This window comes from Podarcis filfolensis (genome assembly GCF_964270895.1).
Source record: "Podarcis filfolensis genome assembly, chromosome: 2".
Taxonomy (NCBI): Eukaryota; Metazoa; Chordata; class Lepidosauria; order Squamata; family Lacertidae; genus Podarcis; species Podarcis filfolensis.
In genome coordinates this window covers 122,324,538-122,348,454 of record NC_139605.1, presented here as the reverse complement: position 1 = coordinate 122,348,454, position 23,917 = coordinate 122,324,538, and the positions used below count along the sequence as shown (strand labels likewise).

At 45.5% G+C, this 23,917-nt stretch overlaps 1 protein-coding gene across 1 annotated transcript in view; it reads left to right on the top strand.

Annotated features, from left to right (window-relative positions):
• The first annotated feature begins 3,385 nt into the window (after positions 1-3,385).
• TNS2 (tensin 2) overlaps positions 3,386-23,917 on the top strand; it is a 139,248-nt gene continuing 118,716 nt past the window's right edge. The window contains exon 1 of the mRNA XM_083599723.1: positions 3,386-3,567. Coding sequence (XP_083455849.1) covers positions 3,466-3,567 — 102 coding nt within the window. The 5' untranslated portion in view covers positions 3,386-3,465. The remainder of the gene's footprint in view (positions 3,568-23,917) is intronic.

Here is a 23,917-nt window from a genome sequence, read left to right as displayed (position 1 = left end):
GATGAACAGTTGGTACTATTGATTTCCGTTGTTGAGCCTCAGACTAGCAAGCACCAAGCCTAATGCTCCTCCTCCCCCTCCTGCCTGCATTGTTGCCTGCCATTCCAGGTGGGGTTACCTGCCCCTAATTACTTGCCTGGGTGGGAATCTTCCTGGGAAGCAGCAGGTTTGTGGGAAGGGCCATAGCTAAGTGGTAGAGCACCTGCTTTGCATCCAGAAGGTCCCAGGCTCAATCCCAGGTAAGGCTGGGAGGGATCCCTGCCTAGAGAGCCCCTGCCAGTCAAGGCTCATCCACACTGACTTTTCCTCTGCACTTTCCAGGCACAGTCCGCACTTTGAAGCTCCATGTCTGAGCCCTATTTTCTTTGTTCCACAGCTTTCCCTGCGAAAACCCGCTCTTTATCACCCAATAGGAGATAGCTCAGTTGGTAGAGCATGAGACTCTGAATTTCTGGGTTGTGGGTTCAAGCTCTATGTTGGGCAAAAGATTCCTGTACTGTGGGGGTTGGAATAGATGACCCTTGGGGAAGTGGCGGAGCTTCATGCTCCAGCACCGGGGGACGGAGAGCAGGCGGGGGTGGGGCTGGCACGCGTCCTGGGGGTGGGGCACGCTGCCTGCAGGGGTGTGGCGCCCAGCGCAGGAGGGGGGCAGCTGCAGTGGCACCCCACTGGGATCGCGCTGCCCCCGCACTCCTCTTCCTCCGCCAGTGCCTAGGGGTCCCTTCCAATTCTACAATTCTGCAATCCATGGAAAACCCAAATTGCCATTTGTTGCACTTCAGATTTAAGGAGCAGGTTTTTGCAAGTAAAGTTCAGAGGTGAAAGAAAGGGTGCTTGGACACAAAGCTTTGAAGCATGAGCCTGTACCTGGAAAGTGTGGGGCAAAAGGTCAGTGTGGATAAGCCCTCAGTGTAGACAATACTGGTCTAGATTAACTAATAGTATGACTTGGTATAAGGCAGCTTCCTATGTTCCTCCATTTCCCTCTCTGCTGAACATCTGATCCCCTAAACTTGGACTATCTGAACACATCCTGAACCACCTGCAGCATTTGGCAGAGCTCTTTGCAAATAGCTCTATAGCTGTGCATGTCAGCTCCATTGTCAGAACCCCCAGCCCTCTAACAGCTGCACTGTCCCCGGTGGGATGTTGCTGCTTCCTCCTCCTAGTCAAGTAAGAATTTGTCACTTGCAAGCCTGGGGATGCCTTTGTTTGTAATGGTAATTAATACTTGCCTTCCCCCTTATTGCTAGGGACATGGTGGGAGGACAGGAAGGATGTCTTTGGATAACACGCTTTTAAATGCAGTATTAACTTCGGCTGAATTTAATTAACACCCAGTGATATCCACTTGTAGATTCCATGATGTGCATCTCACAGGTTGCTTTCCAAATTTCCACATCCCCCAAATTAAAACTGGAGGCACGTCTCAGTCTTATGTTCAAAGTTAGTGTGTCTGGGAGCTGAGTTTTGGCATAAATTGCTGTTCTAGGGCATACCTCAGAGGGCAAGCAGTCTGCTGTGTCTCTCTCTTTCTGGAGCAATTGAATGATCTAGTCCTGGGTTAGGCAACCTAAGGGCCGGGGGCCGGATGTGGCCCAATCGCCTTCTCAATCCGGCCCACGGATTGTGTTTTTACACACACACAAATATAGTCCAGCCCTCCCCAACTTTCCTCCAAAGAGCTCAAAGTAGGGTAAATAGTTCTCCTCCTCCCCATTTTATCATCGCGATAATCCCCTGAGATGGGTTAGGCTTAAGAGTGAGCGACTAGCCAAAGGCCACTCGGTGGGCATCATGGTTCAGTGGGGATTTGAACTCAGGTCCTAGTCTGACATGCTAACCCATGAGTAGGCAAACTAAGGCCCGGGGGCCGGATCCGACCCAATCGCCTTCTAAATCCGGCCCACGGACAGTCCAGGAATCAGCGTGTTTTTACATGAGTAGAATGTGTCCTTTTATTTAAAATGCACCTCTGGGTTATTTGTGGGGCATAGGAATTCGTTCATTCCGCCCCCCCCACAAAAAAATATAGTCCAGCCCACCGCATGGTCTGAGGGACGGTGGACCGGCCCATGGCTGAAAAAGGTTGCTGACCCCTGATCTAGTCACATCTGATGCAGAGACAGAGGAGAATTATTCTCCATCCCTCCACCAGAGGCTCATTGCAAGAAGGTATGGCCAGAGAGCACCGGTGAATCATGCAGGGAGGCAGCCGGCCCCCTCCTCCTCACAGAAGCCAAAGTTCAGTTAAAGAATGAATTAATTCCTACCTGTGCACAAGTATGCCCTGTTGCACAGCTTTGGTATCACTCATCTAGCCCCATCTGTGTGCTATGTTTTGAGTGACTTGTTTTTGTCTGGAATCGTAAATCCTAAGAGCGAGCTCAGTTCTTCAAGTGCTGCCTCTTATGCAGCCGAAACACCCAAGAAGGAGTTACTGGCAGACTAGGAAAGAGTTCCAAGGTTTGGAGAACCCTAATCACACTCATCCTAAAGCTGGGGAATCTCCCAAACAGCCCAGTGTAAACTGAACACACTTGGTGGCCACGGGAGGCTGGCAGGCTATTGGAGAGGGGATGGAATGGAGCCTCTTAGGGGAAAGATTATGGCAGGCTGGCTGGAGCCCTAAACAAGGGCACTCACACTGCAACATTTTGTTACAGGTCCTACTTGTGCTTATCATTAGCAAGGGAAAGGCACATCCGTGACAGAGGAGTAGAGTAAGAGAAAGCCTGGCAAAGAGAGACAGGAAGTTCACTCCAGGTATGGTTGCACATGCATATATTCCTGTTTAGGAAGTGGAAACCCAACTGCTGTTGCTGCTTTTTCCTCCCCCTCCTGAGATGCAGGCCCTGAAGCTGCTGACCCAGAGCACCAAAAGCTGGAAGGAAACAGGATACAGATCTGGCTGAATGGTACACATGTCTCTTTGTTACTCCAAAGCTGCTCGGGAGGGATTTTCCAGGGGATAATATGTTTCCAATTATCCCGTTACGCTCTTTGGAGTGCATGTGTTCTGACAAGGCATCCTCCCCATTTCCAACAATATGTCATCTCCCCCTGCGTTTCCCTCTCCGTGTTATTCCATGAAAAGGTTATGACCTTCTTCTCTGTATGTGCACACACACACACACACACGGCATACTAATCTACCTACAACTCAGGGGGCTCCACTTTGCCACCTGTTTACAGACCCAGTTTTGCAAACTCACACAGCTTCATGTGGCATGGCTAAGTTTGCTCTGGCACTGAGCTAAATATTATTAAGACTCTGTGTGTGTGTGTATGTGTGTGTGTGTGAGAGAGAGAGAGAGAGAGAGAGAGATGGAGAGCAAGGGGGTGGAAAGAGTGGGACAGGGAGGAGGAGTTTGTAAGGCAAGGCAGTTCTAAAGATCCAGAGAAGGGGGGGAAATACCCACAACTTTTGCCGGAGAAAGAGAGAGAGGAAGCAGAAGGGATCGTATGGGCTGGGAAGGAGGGTCCGATTGTTGGGGAACGGATTGCTGCTCTGCACCCCGGGGGAAAGGGAGCCCAAGAAGCGCCACAAGAATGCAGTTGACCAAGGTGTGTTACCTAACTCTCTCTCTTTCTCTCTCTCTGCACAGGCAAGCATGGAATTACAGGCTGCGTCATCTCATTAAAATTATTCAGCCAGAGACGCTGGCTGTTTTGTGGCATACGATGGCAAGGGGCGTGAATGTATGAGTGTCTAGATGTGTTTGTGTTTGACTTTCTGGCTAGAAGCATGGATGGAATGAATTCATCTCCAAAGTTTCATAGAGACTAGAAGCTGGGACACTTTTGTCTCTGTGCAATGCAGTCTATTCCGTTCCCTACTTCTGCCTCCTTGCTTCTTGTATTCATTTATGCCTCTCTCTTTTTGCTGTTCCTGAATCAGGGTGTGTTAGTAAACAGTTCCTAAGAGAGCTTTAGTCAGAGTGACTGAACCCTCACAATGGCTGTGATTGTGCTTCTGCTAGAATAAAGCACTTAGCAGTTCCTGGCAGGGTGGGTGGCAGGGAAAAGGCGCACATCGGTGCTAGTGTCCATGTGCCGGCCGTTTTTGTGCATGTGCACTAGAGTCAGTTTTCATCCCACTCCCACATAGTTTTAACTTCCAGAGGCCCAACTTGAGCCTGAGACTGCAATCCTCAAGTCTTTCTGGAATAAATGGGACTTATGCTCAGAGTAAACTTGCCTAGAATTACATTGTGTGCATATACACACACACACCGTATTTTTCTGTGTATAAGACGCCCCTGTGTATAAGACACCCCCTATTTTTAGGGACACCAATTTAAGAAAATAGGGGGGAGATGGCCCAGTGTATAAGATGACCCACAGTTTTTCACATAATTTTAAAGTAAAAACTAGTCTTATACATGGAAAAATATGGTATATATAATATGTATGCATGCAAATAAATAGTTAGAAGGGCATCCCCAGAGGCTAAGTGGGAGCTCTGTATTCTGCTCTTCTCAGAGTGGGTTGTTTGGACAACTATTCTCAGTTGTGGACACCACACATCAGAAAGTCCATTGCCTCCAGAGGTTGATGTTGATCACAGGGGCATGGAAACCTATGATGTATGATTGAAAGAGCTGGATATGTTTTAGTGTGGAAAAGAGCAGATTAAGGGGAGGCGTGATAACTGTCTTTGAATATCTGAAGGGCTGTCACATAGAAGATGAAGCAGGCTTGCTTTCAAGAACAGGGTGAAAGCAGCAGAGTTTGTGGAGCAGACTTGCATCAGGAGGTGAGGGTGGGCTCTCCACAGCTGGAGGTGCTCAAGCAAAGCCTGGACAGCTCTCTGCCAGGGATGCTGCAGTTGAGCAGGGTCCCCTTCCAATTCTAACATGCTGTGGCAGTGCTTCACAAGGAAGAGGTGCAAGAAAAGAAGGACTGGTAAATGGGAACAAGTGGGTTGTATGAGAATCCCTCCCTACCCTGCCCCACAACCCACCCACTCACCCCAGAATTACAGTATAGTGGTCCACTCACTGCATCTGACAGGAGACGACAGCTCTCTTGCTTTGAGAGAACAGCTGAATCTGCCACTGTGTCCCATGTGTGTGAAATGAGGTTTCTGGTCAAAAGACACTTTTTAAAGATCATTGCAGACAGCTTTAGGAATGACAGGGGCAAAGCTTTCCTTAGCTGTGCACAGTCTTGACCCATTAAGAAGTAACTGTGCAGCAATTGCAGTTTCCCTTAAAAAACAAAAAACTTTTTGCTGCTGCGTGTGGTGATGGGGAGCATCTTGCAGCAGTTGACAGCCAGTGGCTACTGTTCTGCTGACCCACCCTTGCCCCTAAATTACCCTAAAATGGCACTTTCCAGAGGGATGTTGAGGGAGAGGGGGAAATGGTACCTGCAGAATGGAAGAGCTGTACTATTAAAGGATGTGGCAGAAAAGAAAAGGTGCCACTGCAGTTATGAGGGCTGTGTTCCACCTCCCCTGTTGGGGGCAGTATGCCTCTGAATCACAACTGGAGGGAATGCTTTTGTGCTCAGGTGCAGCTTGTGGCTTCCTCTGGGGCTCTGGCTGGCCACTGTGAGAACTGGAAGCTGGACCAGAGGGACCTTTGGCCTGACCCAGCAGCCAGGCTCTTCTGATCTTCTTATGAAAACATTGTCTCCTGGAACTTCTGAAATCAAATGCTCCCTTTTAGCCATATGTGAATCAGGGTGAATTCAAGGAAGGGAATGGGGGAGAGATTTCATTTCATCTCTAAAATTGTAGATAGCTGTCAGTTTTATTTGCTTGGTGCTGCTGTTTTGAACATGTATCAATATGGGGTTTTAAAATTATAAATAAATACATGAAACCAAAAAGTTTATATGTTGCCTCTTGGCCCTAAAGAGGGACTTCGAGGTGCTTTACAGCAATTGAAGACTAGTTACATTAAAAAAATAAATTCACAGCATTAAAACTGGTAAGACCAAGGCAGTATCCCACACCATACATTTACAACACACTTAAAACATATTTCCCTCCCTCCCTCAAAAAGAATCCTGGGAAGTGCCGATTAAGAGTGCTGGGAATTGTAGCTCTGAGTGGTAAACTACAGTTCCCATGATTCTTATTGGTGGGAATGTGCTTTAGATGCACCGTGTGTATGCAACTTCTGGTAAGATTAGAATACACTAAAAGCTGAGTGGAATACAAATGCCGCAACCAATTCATTAAAAAAATTGCAGAGAAAGGGACCAAATTTCTCTGGCTTGATTCTTAATTTTTGGTCTTAAAAAAAATAATGTTCTGCTATTTTGAACTTTGATGCAGAAATAGAGTAAATTATTCAGGGTGGTGAACATCAGCCCCAAGGGCCAAATCTGGCCTTAGAAGAAATATGTGTGAAAATGTGTATGAATTTCCATCCAGACTTTTTTTTTTAATTGCATGTATCTTTGTTACATTTCTAAACCTAGGATTAAAAAAATTAGAAACTGAGAGAAATAAAAATTGAGACACTGGCCATCCCTACCTGGCACTGTAAAACTCATCAGACTCAATAGGGCTTATTTTTTAGAAGACCCCTGGAAGAGATTGCACTATATTACCGAGCAAATGAAGAGCCTTTGGTGATGGGCAATAAACAGAGGGGAGGGCAGGCAGGAGCTTAGCAGTGATCTTCAAGGTGAGAATGGAAGGTTTTCAAGCGCGCAAGAGTGTCTGTTCAGCTGTGAAATGTGGGAGGCTATGTAATTGGTAATAGGCTTATAGGCAGGCAGGCATCCCAGGAGTTCCCTTAAGGGTGGGTCACAAGGCCACTGAGATTGCGGAGCGCCAGCAGCCCAGTTGCAAGTCTAGCTTCTCTGACCCCTTTGTATTCAGGTCCAGCCCAAGGCCAGCCTGAGGAAGAGCAGCAAATCCCTCCCCCCTCTTTGTACAGTACATAAGGTGGATCAACTTATTTTATCACCTGAAGCAGAAAAATCTCACAAGCACCTTCTGTCTCTCTGGCGGTAGAACAAACCCAAGTGATTGAAAAAAACACTTACTGACTTTCCATGACTTCACAAATCACAAATCAGAGGCAACAGCCTTTCTTGGCCCCTGGTTCTGGGGCTGGAAGCAGTGCAGGGTGGAAAGGAACCAGTAAGAAGGTGCTGGGGGGGGGGACTACGTACACATCATGCATTAAAAACACCCCCCCCCCCAAGAATCCCAGGAACTGTAGTTTGCTAAGGGCATTAGGAATTGTAGCTCTGGGGGGGGGGGTACACAGCAGTTCCCAGGATTATTTTGTCAGGGTGGGTGTGTTGTGTGCTTTAAACTGTATGCAGAGAGATATTTAAGGCATGTAACACCAAGATGTCTTACCTGTGTTTATAAAACAGTGAGCAGTTTACGCTGGAGATGTAAAATACTCAGTGCTGACATCTTACATATTTTCTGGACCAAATAAGGAAGCTTTGGATTGATGTTATTAAAGGAATTGAAACAAGTACGGGACATATATTACCAATGGACCCACTAGCAATTTTGTTTGGTTATATTAAAGATGTAGGGCCAATGGTTGGTAGAGAGATGGCCCTTTACTTATTGACTGCAGCCTGTATAGCTATTGCTTATAACTGGAATAAATTTGATCTCCAACCCTGGATGATTGACTGGCTAAAGTTTGGCATATACGGTAGCTTCCATGGCTAAACTGACTAAAATGATTCAAGGTCAAAGTGGGTAGACAGAAGTATGATAAATTTCTTTTAAAATAGGCTGATGCAACAAAGTACAAGAAAACCTAAATCCACGTGCTTTGTTGGGAATATTGTGAGATTCTGATGTATGGATTTAGAAAGGTTTCTGGAATAGTAGGATGAGAGTCACCTAATTAACCCCGTCAGCAGAAGCCTCTCCCCACACTCATGAAATTGGCTCCAGGGGGTGGAGTCAGAAGGAACCCCCCCCCCAACAGCATGCTTGTGCAGATGGAATATTTGTAATAGTGCCACACTGAATTCCACCCATGGTTAGCGTTTACCTTGTTTAAATGTACTCAATTTTTTTCAAAATTATTATTAAATGTTTCTCCCCACCCACCTTTGCTTGCATACTGTTAAATACAAAAAAAAATGCCCTCAAAAGATACAGAGAGAGAGCAATTCTGCTGTCAGGGCAGGCAAATAAATGGCTTGTCAGACCAGAGCCTCTCTTTCAGCATCTACATTTTCTTGCCTCCCTTCCTGAACTGGATGTGTGTTATTTTCTCTGCCACCCCTCCCCACCCATCTTGCTTGCTATAGAAGCCCCTCTCTCTCCCTTCCTTCCTTTCTGTTCCTCTGTGCTTGTTGGCTTAGTCCAATTCAGAGGACGTTCTTTGCATTTTTTGAGGTTAAAACTTCTGGTGGGGGGGATTTTTTTGGACAGAGCAAGGGCAGCAAGTTGGGTATGAGCACAGCTCAGAAAGATTGGCTCAAGTGGCGAAAAAACAAACCAACCCACAGGCGCCTAATCCATGTGAATGAGGAACAGAAGGAGCCTCTGGAGGGGCTGATTGGCAGGGGAAAGAGGGTTTTTGAGAAGATCGGTGTAGGGATCAGTCACTGTGGCTACTGAAGAGCATAATAGCATAAAGCAGCTTTCTCCCAGTGTGGTGTTGTTGGACTCCAACTCCCATCAGCCCCTGCCATAAGAATATAAAATGTGTCCTGCTGAATCCAGCCAATGGGCCATCTAGTCTAGCATCCTGTTCTCACAGCGGCCAACCAGGTTCCTGTGGGAAACCCACAGGCAGGACCTCTCCCCTCAGACAGTTTCCAGTCCTGCTTCCAACTGTGGAGGCAGAGCATGGTCCTTGTGGTGAGGAGCTGTTGATGGCTTTACCCTCCATGAATTGGTCTAATCCTCTCTTAAAGCCATCTAGGTTGGTGGCCTCCCATGTGAGCGAGTTCCGTAGTTTAACTGCGCTGTGTGAAGAAGGACTCTTGCATTCTGGAGTAAGAGGAGGAGACTTTGATACAGAGAAGCATCCTAATGCCACATGGAGCATCTTGTCTTGTCCTGACAATTCTGCGTCACTTTGTGGATTGCTTACATTGTAATATGATTCTCCTGAGTCGGCTGGACATGGGCTACTACCATTTTATAGTTCCCAGAACTCCATCTGGGTAGTTAGCAAAGCAGTGTGATATGCGTGTGCATTTGGCATTTCCTCTCTTTAATCCTTTCTGTCACCCACACACCCAGACTCGCGTGCTCTGTTTGCTGCCTGCTTTGTGGGATTCTGACTTTTCATGCTAATCGGTTTTTGGTTACATAGCAGAGACGTGGTTACTCAGTTCTGGTATATGATGTCATTTATGACTTGCCTCCTGCTTTAATTAAAAAGACCCAGGGGAATAAATATATGATCTCATTATCAAGATGGGACATTTGAAGTTTTCAAAGATGAGTAGCTGTTTTTATTTGTGCCATGCTCTACTAATGGCCCCATAGGAATCAGGCAGACCACTCCACGGAGCAGAAAGCCTGGGCACCTCCCTTCAGAAGAAGGGCCACAGCTCAGTGGCGGAGCACCTGTTCTACAGGCAGATAGTCCCAGGTTCAATCACCAGCATCTCCAGGTACGACTGAGAGACAACCCGGCCTGAAACACTGGAGAGCTGCTGACAGTCAGTGCAGACAACACTCGGCTCAAAGGATCGATGAGATTAGGCAAATTCCTATGTTCCTGTGCAGTCATTGCTCTGCTGCGAACTGCACCTTGATTTCGTTCAGACTTGGTTTTATCAACCAAAGGACCCTTATGCAGCAGGGGTGGGGAGCCTTTGACTCTCCGCTGATGTTGGACTCCTTCAGCATACCGCACAACTGTCCTGTTTTAAGTGGGACATCCCAGAATTACAGAAGGTGCCCCGGCTTCTGAGTGTATCCTGGGGTGTCCCGTTTTGGCTCCCATGCTCTGACACACGTTTTTGGTCTCACACTCTCACCTTGTGCTTGTGTGCCACCTCCTCCTCTTCCTACTTCTGGAAGCTATGCCAGCTTCCAGAAGTACAATGGTGGTGGGCGGGCAGTCATGGGGGGGTGAGAGGGGATGGGGCCTCCATCAAGGTCATGTCCCAATTAGCCTCACCAGGATGTTGGAGGGTATGCACCAGCCCCAGCTGATGGGCTCTTACTGTTACTCTGGAGCAGCCAAGGGGAGAAAAGGAGGAGGCTGGGCTACTTTAAAGGGTGTGGCGCACTGTAAACTCACTGTGTTGTTCCATCTTGGACACTTTGAAAATGTTTCATTAAGAGACATTTAGAAGTCTTGAGACCTCCTTCTTATTGACTGCCTGAGCCCAAGCAATAAAACATTTGCTGAAATACTCTTTATTTTGCTATGTATGCTATCTCTGCTGCTTCTCTGCAAGAAACTACCTTTATTTTGTAAGAGTTTTTTCCTAGAGACTGTCTAGACACAGGGGCGTTCCGAGGCGGGGCCGGGGGGGCGGTCCAACCCAGGGGCCATTCCAAAGGACGGGTGACAAATGATTGGCGGCATCTCCGGGACATGCGTCACTCACCGCACATGGCCCCTGGGACACGCACCATGCCCCCTGGGACGAGTGCCACTCCGGGTACCAGAGCAGGTTGCTCTCCCTCTGTCTAGACTGCTTGCTAATATGCTAAGCTGGGTCAAGAACCCTTTTTCAAGAAAGTGAAGGGAGCCAAGCACCTTGAGTGGAGCAGGAAGGGGAGTCCCGGGCCTTAAAACAGTTCACAGAATGGTGCTTACAAGATGCTAAAGCTGAAAATGAGAGGTCTTATTGCTGGAGGGACCATGTGCACGTACGTGCCAAAAACAGTAAAAAGGGGAGAATATTTTTAAAAAAAACAAAACAAAACCCTTTACATCAAAGTTGAGAACCATATGTTGTTGGACTCCAACTCCCATCAGCCTCAGCCAGCATAACCAATGATCAAGGATGATGAGGTCTGTGTAGTCAAGCAACATCTGAAGGGCCATAAGTCTCCCATCCCTGTCAACCCAGAGGCTCTATTTTACAGAAAAACTGCACTGGCAGCCCTGTTTAATTAAAAGGGTTGCTAGTGTGTCTGCGTGTGTCTGTGTGTATACATATACTGCAGGTGACTCTTTATTTGCATGCTAATTGATTATAAAGAATGCAAACCTGAAATCCTTCAGCTGTCATGTACTATGATGGGCATTTGCAAGTTGGAGAATTGTGTGCACCCATCCAAAAGCAACTTCCTTTATCTTACATAAAGAACGGTTGTTTTTCTAGTTATACCAGGTGTCTAGTTGCCAAAGAAGCCTCCTTTGGGTAGAACTGGATACATTTTGTGTAAGATTTTTAGGAATATTTAATAGTGGACCTCAGTTCAGGATGGGTTTCCTCCTTCTTTCTCCTACAATCATGAGATGTCATAAGGTTGTCATGTGAGTGACAGGTGGGCAGCACCCACAGCTCAAATTCGACCTGTGATGCCAATCCTGATAAGGATCTGGCCCATGGAGCCAAAAAGGTACCCGCCCCTGTCCTGGATCTTGTGAGTTACTTCCCGGGCTGGATACACTCTTGTGCTGAATCCAGCTAAGTCATTGCGTAATGGAGCAACTTCTGCAAGCGCAGTGGAGCTTTGCCCTCCTTCTCCCCGTGTTCTTATACAATTTAGGAACTTTCACCATTTTGGAACTAACCTAAGTTTTGCTTGCCTGTGTCTTCTGAATACTGTATGGAAAAGCACATGAAACCATTTTTAACCTACAAAACATGTAGTCTTTTTCTATGCTAAAGGAAGAGGAGAACTTTGGAAGAAACTCACAAGCGCATATTTTAAAGGTCTAATAGCCTGCATTTCCATGCTGTACTTGGCTGCATGTTTTGTGATTTTAAATCTCTGCTGGGGTTCTCTCACCAAAGAGTACTTGCTCCAAACCTGGATCATCCATGGAATTCTCCTTTCTATGTTTTAATTTTTCCTTACCAACCAACACTGAGGAGAGGAAGGGGCAGCTCCATTGCGCTCATGGAAGTTGTTCTGCACATGCAGTGATTTAATTAGATACAACCCCATGATTTTCTGAAAAATAATATTTTTAGGGTCATCGAATTCTACAATAAAATCTGGCCTCCTGTATACGTTATGCAAGTTAAGCAAAGCCACATGATCCACAGCAACTGTACCTGTTGACCTGAGGCAGCTGTTAACATAGTCTGTAATAAGAAGATTAGACAACTTCATAGTGGATAAGGTGATCTGTGATTACAACTTGTGATGGCTCTATGACGCCTCCGAGAGCAGAGGCAGCGTGCCAGTGAATACCAGTTGCTGAGGAAAAACAGCGTGAGGGGGCTCCGTCGCCCTCATGGCCCACCAGGGAAATAAGATGCCTGGTAGAAGGACCCTTGGTCTGGTCCAGCATGGAAACTCAGTCTCTTGTGTTAATGAGAAACTCTGGAAAGGTAAATGTCAGGCGTCTGGGAAGCCAGCTTTGGCTCCTCCTGCTGTTCTTAGCTGTATGGTTTTAAAGCTGTACTATTAGGTCTAACTTAGCCAAACTAAGGGGCTAATGGAGAGGGAAGCTGTGTGTGTGTGTGTGAGAGAGAGAGAGAGCAATTTGATTCCAAGGGAGCCTCTCAGGACCTGGACTGCTGCACTCATTTTCCCAGTCTCATTTGTCTGAAGTAGAAAAGGAGAAATTGGAAATGGAATTCCTGAGGCCTTGTTTCTTATTGGAATTCAGTCGTGATGAGCAGCTCAAAAACCCTCCCAAACGCCAAACTGCTGCTGCAACCCCCTGCCTGAGACAATGGAAAAAACTGCAATATGCACGGCTTGGACTGTAGCCCTTGACTGGGAGTGAGTGAACCAAGCGAAAGATTTGCCTGTCCCTGCTGTGAGACGTCTCCGTCAGCCAAACTAGGAGTCATCCAGTCCTTGATTCCTCAGTTCAAGGAACCAGGCCCCCCCACAAGCCTCTGGCCATGGATCTTGGCCTTTACCCAGGGAGGAGGTACGGAGCACTGACACATTTCAAACATGTGGCTCTCCCCAAAGTACCCTGGGAAATGTAGTTTATCCCTTACAGAGCTACTATCCTTGGCACCATAAACAAACTTCACTTCCCAGGATTCAGGAGGGGGAGGGCAAAGTCATGCGCCTTAAATATGCCTTAAATGTACAGTGTGTGTCAGAAGCAACACCTTCTCTGGGGGATTAAGATTCTTCTGAAGTTGTGCAGGGGCCCCTCAGAACACCGAGGGGCCCCAGCCCCTTCCAGGAAAGGTTGGGGGCCGGGCACAGGGCCTTGTCAGGGTTACAGAGCAGAACAAAAGCAGAAGCACATTTCAGCCCACAGGAACATATACCGAGCATGTCGTAGCCTTGAATTCCCGAAGGGTAAGGGTCCTGTTCCTCGAGTCAGTGTGGCGTGGAGCACAGAGTGCTGGACTTAGGGCTAAACTAGGCATTTCTACGTATACCTGGACCTGGTGAGGAAAATCACCACAGCGCTTCTGACTTTCCTCCTCATTGCTTGTGGAAAATCTACCTGGTGGCCTGACTCTGCAACAGTCAATATGTTTCCTTCCTATCCCTGCTTCCCCTTATTTATTTATTTATTTATTTATTTATTTATTTATTTATTTATTTATTCTTTACATTTCTATCCCACCTTTCCTCCAAGTAGCTCAGGGTGGTGTATATAGTTATCTCCCCTCCCCATTTTAGCCTCACAACAGCCCTTTGAGGTACTTTAAGCCGAGAGATGGTGACTGGTCTTTGTCCAGCCAGCCCAGGACATTTTGGCACCTGAGGCAAACCACAGCATGGTGGTCCCCTTCTCACTCAGGAAGAAACAGGGAGTGAAGACCCACACCAGGAACAAAAGAAAAACAAAGATCTGCTTCAGATCCTGCCGCCTGAGGCGGTCACTTTACCTTGCCTCATGGGATCAGTTCATGTTCTAGAATCTAGACATTGCTGAGGGTAGGGGCAAATTTACGGGATGGCGTTTGGTTTAGCCTTTGGTCTGGGGAGACTGAGCTTTAGCAGGGTTAGCCTATAACATTTGGCTGCCTGAGGCGAAGGAAAAGATGGCTCCTCTCTCCATTCCACATACAGAAGCAGACCCTGCTGGCGGTTGAATCTTACTTCAACAGTGGCCGTGGGGCACCACCTCTGATGCTCCTGAGGGCCAAGGGCTACCTCAGAGAAGACAAGGCACACACCGCTCTGTCTGTTCCGACCCCTCAGCATATGGCACCTGAGGCATCTGTCTCCTCTGCTCAATGGCAGGGCCGGCCCTCAGCTTCAGATCCCTGCTTGGCATCGGTGGCCCTTGCCCAGATCTCACAGGCTGACAAACCATAGGTTAACAAGCAGAGAACAGGCTGTGTTCCCACATGCTTCCTCCTCATCTCATCCTTCACACACCTGGCTGCAGCGCTTCTACCTGGCTTGTTAGGCCACAGTTGCCCATGGCTCTGTTCCCTGTCTTAAAGCTGACTGCGTTTTTTCCGGTTTTATAACCAGAAGTTCAAACTGTGTGCCATGTTAGTCTTTTTCTTAGCACCTCTGAGTTTTAGCAGCTATAGAAGGGCTTTTTGTAGATTGTATGTGTCTTGACAAGAGTTGGTGAGGCCTCTTTAATGGTTTGGTGCTTAAGGAAAGACGGTGTTGAGTCAAGGAAGGAGAGATATCGTTGAAGAATCACGACATAAGTAAATTCTTCACATTCTCATGAAAAATTGTAGAAATATCATTTCAGGTTCACATTCAGGCTATGATGCCTGCGCACCCAGCTGCAGAATGATCTGCCTGAGAAGACTGTGGAATAATCTGAGGAGAAGTCTAGGCCAGGGGTCAGCAACCTAAGGCCCATGGGCCGGAAGTGGCCCACGGAGGTCATTTGGTCGGCCCACAAGCTGCCCCTGAACTGAGATGCCCGCTCAGGCGCTGTGCTAAACTGGCACAGCATGGCACGGGGACTCGCTTCCGTGGTGCCGAAAATCACATCTGTGCAGATGCCAAAAATCGCGGGCGTGATCCAGCCCACAGAGGGATCTCTGTGGGACCAGCCCAGGCAAGATAAACCTTGCTGACCCCTGGTCTAGGCAGTGCCATAAGACCTCTCAGGACGCAAGTACAGGGGATCCCTGTTGCTTCCCTAGCGTGCTAAGTAAAAAGCAGTTACCTTGCCCTGACAGAAAGGTTTAATACAGTGGTACCTCGTGTTATGTACCATCCTCCTTACGAATGCTTCGGGTTATGCGCTCCGCTAACCCAGAAGTAGATGCCCCTTGTTGCGAACTTTGCCCCAGGATGCGAGCGGAAATCACGCTCCGGTGGCATGGCAGCAGCGGGAGGCGCCATTAGCGAAAGTGCTCCTCATGTTACAAGCGGTTTCTGGTTACGAACGGACCTCCGGAATGGATTAAGTACATAACTGTACTGCTGTTTCACTGCAGTATGGGAATATGGGATAGTCCCAATTAACAGTAGCACACTTGAGCAAAAGTGTCTGAAATATCATGCCATAGGACATTTCAGGGCTCCTCCAGATGCCCTGTTTATTGAGCATTTATCTTGATTTACTTCCACAAGCATATTTGGCGTGCAGGTTAAATTATATCCTGTCTTTATTGAGCATTGATCCTGATTTGCTGGCACAAAGTTTATTTATGTGGAGTGGAGGTTAGATTATATCCTGTCTTTATTTGATTTGTTGGTGGGTAGGGGTTGTTATATGAGAATGAACATTCATTCTGATTTGCTTGCGGGGTGTTTATACATCTTCCCATTAATCATGTCTTCATTCTACAATTTTCAAGGGATTAAAGCACTCTGTCACTTAGCACGACAAACCTATTTTTAAAGCAAACAGACTTTTTGTGGTTAGGAAATAAATGGCAAAATGCACCAAAAAGTCTAGGATGAACAAAGGATTAATGGGAAGACTCCACAAGCAAATCAGGATGAATGCAGGATGAATCCTCATTCTCTTTGTAAACAAATGAAAGCAAAGGCTCAGTGTAGACTGGGAACAGTCTAACTACCACATAATCTTTGGGATGAATACTGAATGAACAGGTTGTCTGAAGTGGCCCTAAATATCCCAGCATGTGTTTGAATTCCTTCCTGCCAAAGACTGAGTTCAGAGCTGCCCTTAGCCTTCAAGGGGACACAAGACACTTTGTGTTTTTCAAATGGAAAGTCCACGGCTCATCAGTATTACATCCAGTCCAGATGCATTGACATCATAGATGGGAGATATTGGAGGATAAGGATGGGCCAAGGCCCACTGGGAAAACTATCCTGCTCACCTTTTGACCTCCCCTCAGCTGGCAGAGTTTTATGACAGAGTAAAGGTAAAGGTAAAGGGACCCCTGACCATTAGGTCCAATCGTGACCGACTCTGGGGTTGCGGCGCTAATCTCGCTTTATTGGCTGAGGGAGACGGCATACAGCTTCCGGGTTATGTGGCCAGCATGACTAAGCTGCTTCTGGCGAACCAGAGCAGCACACGGAAATGCCGTTTACCTTCCCGCCGGAGCGGTACCTATTTATCTACTTGCACTTTGACGTGCTTTCGAACTGCTAGGTTGGCAGGAGCAGGGACCAAACAATGGGAGCTCACCCCTTTGCAGGGATTCGAACCGCCGACCTTCTGATTGGCAAGCCCTAGGCTCTGTTGTACTAAACATATATACTTGCAATTATTATTTACTTCTGATAAAGCATTGTTATTTGTTTGCCTCACTCTTCCTTCAGAAGGCAGTAAAGTCACTAATCCTTCATCTGTCTCTATCCTAACATACTCATTAAGCTCTGGTGTGTATCTCATTCCAAATCCTCGAGAGAGATTCTGAACTATCAGGAGAATATTTCAAGTCATTGGCTCTTATTGTTCAACCAATTGTCCTGGGCTATTAACATGTTTTTTTTCTAGTTAAGTTTTTATCAGCCTCCTTCACACCTTCTTTCCTATATGGTTTACATAAATTATTTACAATGTTTTTAGCTCTTCCTGGAAAAGAGGGTAAATCGGGCTAACAAGAAATAAAGATTAAATCTAAAAAAACATACATGATGATTCATGGTTAGCTATATACAAAGGAATTTCTTCTCTTCCTGTCAAGCACTTCAGGTCATTGCAATCAGTGTCCCAAGACCAATAAGCTTTCTAAAGAAAACATTCCCTTTTCAGGCTATTACATGCAATAGTCACCATTTGCAAAACAAAAGGCAACATTTAGTCTTTTATACGAAGCTTTCTGTGCCGCTCTCCTGTGTGCACTTGTTCACAGGATAGACATTCTTCTCCACAGCTCACAAATACAACTAAGAATTTCCTTGACCATGGTTCCTTCCTGGTCCTCAATTAATAAGGTTGTTTGCTGAGATAGATAGAGTTTTATTTTTAAAAAAAAAATAATAAAAGATATTTAAAATATATTTATTAAAGTTTTCAAAAAATAGAGAAAAAACAAAAAAAATTAAAAAACACACACATAGAATTTGCATTCCTTACTTTCAATAACATATTTCCCTGACTTCCCCACACCTCCCCTTCTTGTATTCCAGTTCAATTTTTAGTTCAGCAAGTTCTTATCCCCAAATTTTACCTTATTATATTTAATTCATTTTAGTTAACCAATTTTAACATGAACCTCAGTCTTTATACGTCAGTACTTATTCTTAATATCTTTTTCTAAGGTCGACCCCAATTCCCTTTCACGAGTTCCCCATTTTTATATAAGTAGCAAAACAAAATACAAAGAAACAAAGTATAATTGTACACCCTTTGGATTCCCAAAGCCCCACTCCCCGCCTTTCCCGGTTTCGAACCCCAACAAATGTCCATCAGTCTATCTGCTGTCAGCCTGGTGACCTCACGTCCGAGGCTCTTAATTCTCTCTCAATTCCTCTCTGCCGGTTTTTTTGATAGTCCTTTGTATTGGACACCAAATCTCGGAGAAGCTCTGTCCCAATAAGGTCCATGTTTCTTCCAGCCAGACCTCCATATTTAAAAGTGTAGCCCAAATCTTGTTTCTTACTTCTTTTAAGTCCAAATGTCCCAAAAATTCCAGCTTCCACTTTAGTCAAGTTTGTAATCCATAGGTCTTCAGATCTCCACATGAGGAGATCTCTCCATTCCTCATTCTTCAATTCAGACCAGATTTTCATGATCCCATTCTTATTTTCCTTTATATCCATCTTAACAGGCCTCTGGCTTTCCTTAATCATCTGCGGCATTATAGCTCCTCCTTCCTTTCCCTCCAAATCTTCATATATCTCTTTCCCCACTTTCTCAAATTTCTCAGATTTCTTTTCTTGTTCAGCTGCAAAGATTTTTAGTTCAGCTACAAAAACTTTTTGTTCAGATGCAAAGACTTGAGTCAAGTCCCTTCCAGATTCAGCAAGTTTATTTACTGTTTCATTCAATGTTGTGACATTTGTAGCCAAAACATTACTTTGTTCTTGTAACTTTCCGAAGAGAAAGAAAGCCCTCTCCAGTTCAGTCAGTATTTTTCCACTTGCAGCCATTCTTGTAATGTCCCAGAGCCCCCTCTAGAGGAGTTCTGGTTACTTAGTATTCCTTCCAGTTCCAATCCAAAAGTCAAATTAGCTTTTTCTCTTTATTTTCAACAATTTATTACCTGAATGTAACAAATATAACCAGCAAAGACAGCAAAAACAAAGTTCTCTTTTTTCCCCAACTTTGACAGCTAGTTTGACAGCTGTCAAAATCTTCTATGTCTCTTCAACAGGCTCTCTCACGGATCGCTCCCGGGTCCTGGGGGGGGGTGACGGTTCCACTCTCAAAGTTAACTCTTATCCTCCAGCAAAATCGCTTATACTGCCAAAACGTGAAATTAATTACTTTTATCCTCTCAAGAAGAAGGTGTTCTCTCAACCTTAGTTATCTAGTCCTTGCTTTAAAATGTTTACAAGGCGGGGAGACAGACTTCCTCTTTGCGCCTTCCCCGATCGTGCCTAATCCAAAAAAGAAATTTTAAGTCCAATTTCCGTATTACTCACGGGTTGTTACTTTTAGTCCAAATGTTCAAAGGAAGAAGTCAGCGCTCTCCGACCATGGCATGCGACTTCACTCCGTAGGGGAAGCAGTCGACTCACAGCACCGCGCCGCTCCCTGTCCCCCGTTCCGAAGCCTTTAAAAAGGCTCCTTCGCGGGTCGGGGGGCGCAAATGGTGCCCGCCGAGTCACCAGGTCCACAGGCTTCAGCGCCTGTGGTTTCTGAGGGTCCCCGCGTCGCCGCCGCGGCAGGACCCGTCCCCTACTGAGCAGATTCCCTCCGGAGCTCGGAGGGAATCCGCCATTAGCCGATTGCGCTAACCCAGAAGTCCGATAGATAGAGTTTTATTACGGTAGGGCCAGGAATGTGTGTTGGACCATCAGAGCTACATTTCAGAAAAGAAAAGAAAAAACCTGTTTCACCTAAGACTGACATTTGCTAATATGGACCAGTGGTTAATCGGGGTGCTGGACTTAAGACCAGGGAGGCCTGGGTTCACATCCCCACTCAATCACAAAGGTCACTGAGTGAGCTGGGTCAGTCACTCTCAGCCACTTCACCGTGCAGGATTGTTGTGGTGATAAAATGGGGGCGGGGGACACGTGTATCTCTGAGGAGGGGGTTATGCATGTAATAAATTTATAAATAATTTTTCATTTTTTCCAGTAGTCCAAACACCTACACTCAAACATTCTTGCTGCATTAAAAACACATTTCCCAATACAGATGAAATATCCTCTCTTGGCACAAGGACACTTCCTTCCTTGGACTTCCACTCACTAGGATAACGATAACCTCTTTGTGGCCAATTTTATTGCCAGCCTCTTAAAAAAGGTACTTTCCCCACTAAAGCAGCAGTCCTAACTGTTATGTACTGAAGTTCTCACCCTGGGCCAGCAGGGGGATACTGTAGATAGTTATGCAAATGAAGGATCGAAAGTGACGTTCAGTGATTGGATAGTTTGTATGCAAATGAAGGATTGAAAGTGACGTTCAGTGATTGGCTAGTTACAGAAAATGGTTACTGTTGCATTCTAGTGGAGCTCTATATAAGCAGGCTGACTGAGCTCCTCAGTTCAGTTCTGTTCCAGCTTACAAATAAAGAGCTGCTTTGGAAGAATCGCTGTGTCGTCTGATATGTTCGCCCACAACCTAACACTAACGTGTCTACTCAGAAGTAAATACCATTGAATTCAATAAAGCTAAGGGAAAACCTAACAACATGGTAGCAGGGCCGGATTTAGATGGCGAGCGGCCCTCGGCTACTCCACTTGTGAGGCCCCTCCCAACCCCCCACCCTCACGACAAAACTGAATGAAGCCAAGGATGATGATGGGCATTTAAAATCCTGCAATTCACAATTTCTCCTCTAAAGGACATCTGAAAACTTCATCAAAATTTGTTTGTCTAAGTTTGTCACTTTCAGTGTACAGAATGCTCAGTGCGGACAACCTCTCTTGAGACATTGTGGCCCTTAATTCATTTTTAATTCTTTTGAGTCTTGAAAAACTCCTCTCTCCTGAGCAGTTAGTGACCATAAGGCTAAGAAATAGCCGCAAGATTGCTTCCACATTAGGAAAGGCCATCTGAATTTTTTCCTTGTATATAATTTGATAAAGGTCTGTATGAGACAGAGAGTGCTCTGCTGTAAGCCTATGGCTTTGTGTCACGTAGAGGTGAAAGTCCAAAAGTTCATCACTAAGTTTCAGGTCAATATCTTCTGGGTATGCTTCCATCAACAATTCAACACCTTGCTTAATTTCTTGGTTAGATGCTGTCAAAGTAGCAAGAATGGCAAACAATTGTGCAACATCACTGTACACAGTACTTCTTCTTTTTAAATTGGCTTCAAGTGCATCTAATATAGGAATAAAGGATTTTATTCTAAACCTATCTCTTGGAAGATAGTGCATCTAAGGCATCAGGTGCACTTCTGCCATTTCTTTGCCGTTCCCTCACTCTTTGTCTCCTTGTTTCATAGTGGACATTTGGCAAGGTGGCTTTTGCTTGTTTCTCAAGCTCATCAGACGTGAACTGTACAAACTTGCACCAGAACTCAATAACAGGCCTGATTTCTAAAGGGCTTTGCTGACCTTGTGAAAATGACCTAGCACACGGATTTATATCTCTAAGATTTTGCAGACTTTGGCTATGAACTGGGGCCCCACAAAAAAATTTCAAGGTGGGCCCCAGAGTTTCAAATTGGACCGCACTGGCTGGCCCTGAGTCTCATAGTTGCTGGGCCCAAGTTGCCCTGCCATCGCATGAAGTCTTGGGTTTGCAATTTGGGGTGAGAGGGGACTGCCCACTGTGGGGTGGGCAGGCTGGGGAGGCCCCCTAGATTTAGAAGCCCAAGGCTTCAGTCTACTGAGCCCTTACATAAATCTGGCAATGCATGGTAGCTATTTAGTGCTGATAGCACAGCTAAGGGTGCTTCCTGGCAACCTATTTATTGCACATTCATCCTAATTTATTTGGAGGGAGATTAGATGGCCTGGGTTATTTAATTGGCAGCGGCAAGAGTCAGTCCAGTACAGTCAGTCAGTCAGTCATTCATTAAGTCTCAATCTCTAGCTCCTGGATGCAATTAGTCCTGCTCTAGTTAACTCCCTCTTGAACACAAGCCTAGTTGCATCCCTCATGTGTGGGTGTGGTTTTTTTGGCATTTTCATAAAAAAACTCAACAGTTTTGGGGTCTTTCTAAAGATAGCTCTTTCGGGGGGGGGTTGCGATTTTTACTTTGTTAGCCTAATGACTGTTGGGAAGAAAGTTATTAGATGCTCAAGCAGCACAGCAGAGGCAAAGCTGCTGCAGCAGATTGAATAGGCTTACCTGCAGGAAGGAGCCCCAGATCACTGGCGTGGTGGCACATTCATTTTTATCACAGATATCCTCCCCATAAATGACAAGTTCTTCCCCAAATTTATAGGCTCTTCTTAACCTCTCTCCAAACTTTCACATAATTGTCTTTTAAAATATTGATATTCCTCAGTGTTAAACACACTCCTAAATATTTAATTTTCTTTTCAATCATTAATCCTATTGATAATTGTAGATCATTTTTTATCTGGCAATTCATATTTTTCACCATAATTCTTGTTTTATTTTTGTTAAGTTTGAAAAGTTTGAAACCTGTTTTCTCTCTGAATTCAGAAATTTGTTCTAAATCCCTTGGTACACTGACCATAGGTTCCTCTACTGCTGTCATCACATCATTGGCAAATGCCTTGAGTTTATATGCTCTCTGCCCCACTGTTATTCCTTTGATCTCTTCATCAGATCTATTTCTTCTAGCCAGAACCTCCAACACCAATATAAACAATAATGGTGACAGGAGGCAGCCTTGTCTTGTCCCCTTAGTGAATAATGCCTCAACAGAAAAATTTAAAATAACTATCAGCATAGCATGTTGATTAGAATAAATTGCCTCAATTGCTTTCAAGAATATATCTCCACAATTTATTTTTTCTAAAGTTTTTGTCATAAAAGTCCATGAAATGTTATTGAAAGCCTTCTCTGTGGCTTCCTGATTTGTTTCCCTGCTAAAGCAATGGGAGGAACAAAGTGCTGATTGTTGAACAAGGTTTGCTGACCTGGCAAGATCTAAACAGGCAGGAGATCTTCGGTCATGATTCATGATAAATAGCCCAACGGCGTCATCAACTCCTTATGTGGTGGCAGCGGGAGGCAAATGCATTGTTGGGGATTGGTAGGAATGAGGGGTTAAAAAATGAATGGTATTATAATGCCTTTATATATATCTATGGTGTGGGCACATCTGGAATGCTGCATGCAGTTCTGTTGTTGGTTTGCTGCATAGACAACTTTTTACATGAGGCACCTCCTCCTGCCACGCCACGCAGCAGGCAGGCATGCTTATCTGTGAGGTAGGAGGAGACAAAGGGTGCTTCAGGTCTCCTCTATTTTCAGGTGGGATTCAACCACTTCCCCACAAAACTGGACTTTTAACAGAAAGTGACAGGGAAACTGGAGTGGAAAGGGTGTGGCAACACTTGCTTTGAAGCAAAGTCATCCAAGCTGTCCACAAATAAATCAGGATGAATACTCAATAAACAGGTCATCTGGAAGCACCTGCAAAGAACCCCCCCCCCAAACCTACATTGCCTCTATGTGTCCCTACCACTTCCTTGCCCTTCTTTTTTATATATTAAAAATACCCTCTTTTTGGGTGTGGAGATCTGTCATCCCTAAACCTCTGACTGCTCTCATACCTACCTTCCCTCCCTTTTACTTCAAGGGATAGAACAGATTAAAGTTCCCTAAGAAAGCTGCCCTTTAAAAAAATGGAAAACAAAAATCCCTGCAATTAATTAATTAATTAATTAATTGTGCCAGTCAATCAACCCAACGAACCAATCATAAATGATACTGACAGTGCAGCCAGACCACTCCAATTTTTCCTCTCCAGAGAGTTTAATCTCCCTCTTCTGGACAGAATTTTATAGGCGTAGCCAAAATATTGTCCTCTTGCCAGGATGAGACAGCATGGGGGAGGTGGAGAGAGGCCCCAGCAGACCCATTTTTGCTGTTTAAAGCATGTGCCTGGCATGCAGTGCTTTTTTTCTAGAAAAGAGGTGCAGGAACTCCCACTATTTTTGACGGACAACCCTAAGTTCTTGAGCTTTTTTTAGGGGGGAGCCAAAGCCAGCCGTGCCACTAAACAGCTGCCAGTAAGCTACAAAGAGGTGAAAAAAGCCCTGCTGGCCCATCATCACAGCATACGCACCAGCTCAGTATTGTGAAGGAAGAGGTAGCATTTTATTGAGAGTGGGGAGAACTTTGTTTTTTGCTTTTGTTTTAATAAATTTTTATTAAATTTTTCCACCATAATAACACAAGCCACAAAGCAGAATAATACACAGAAACAGAAAAGGAAAAAAAGAAGAGGAAGAAAG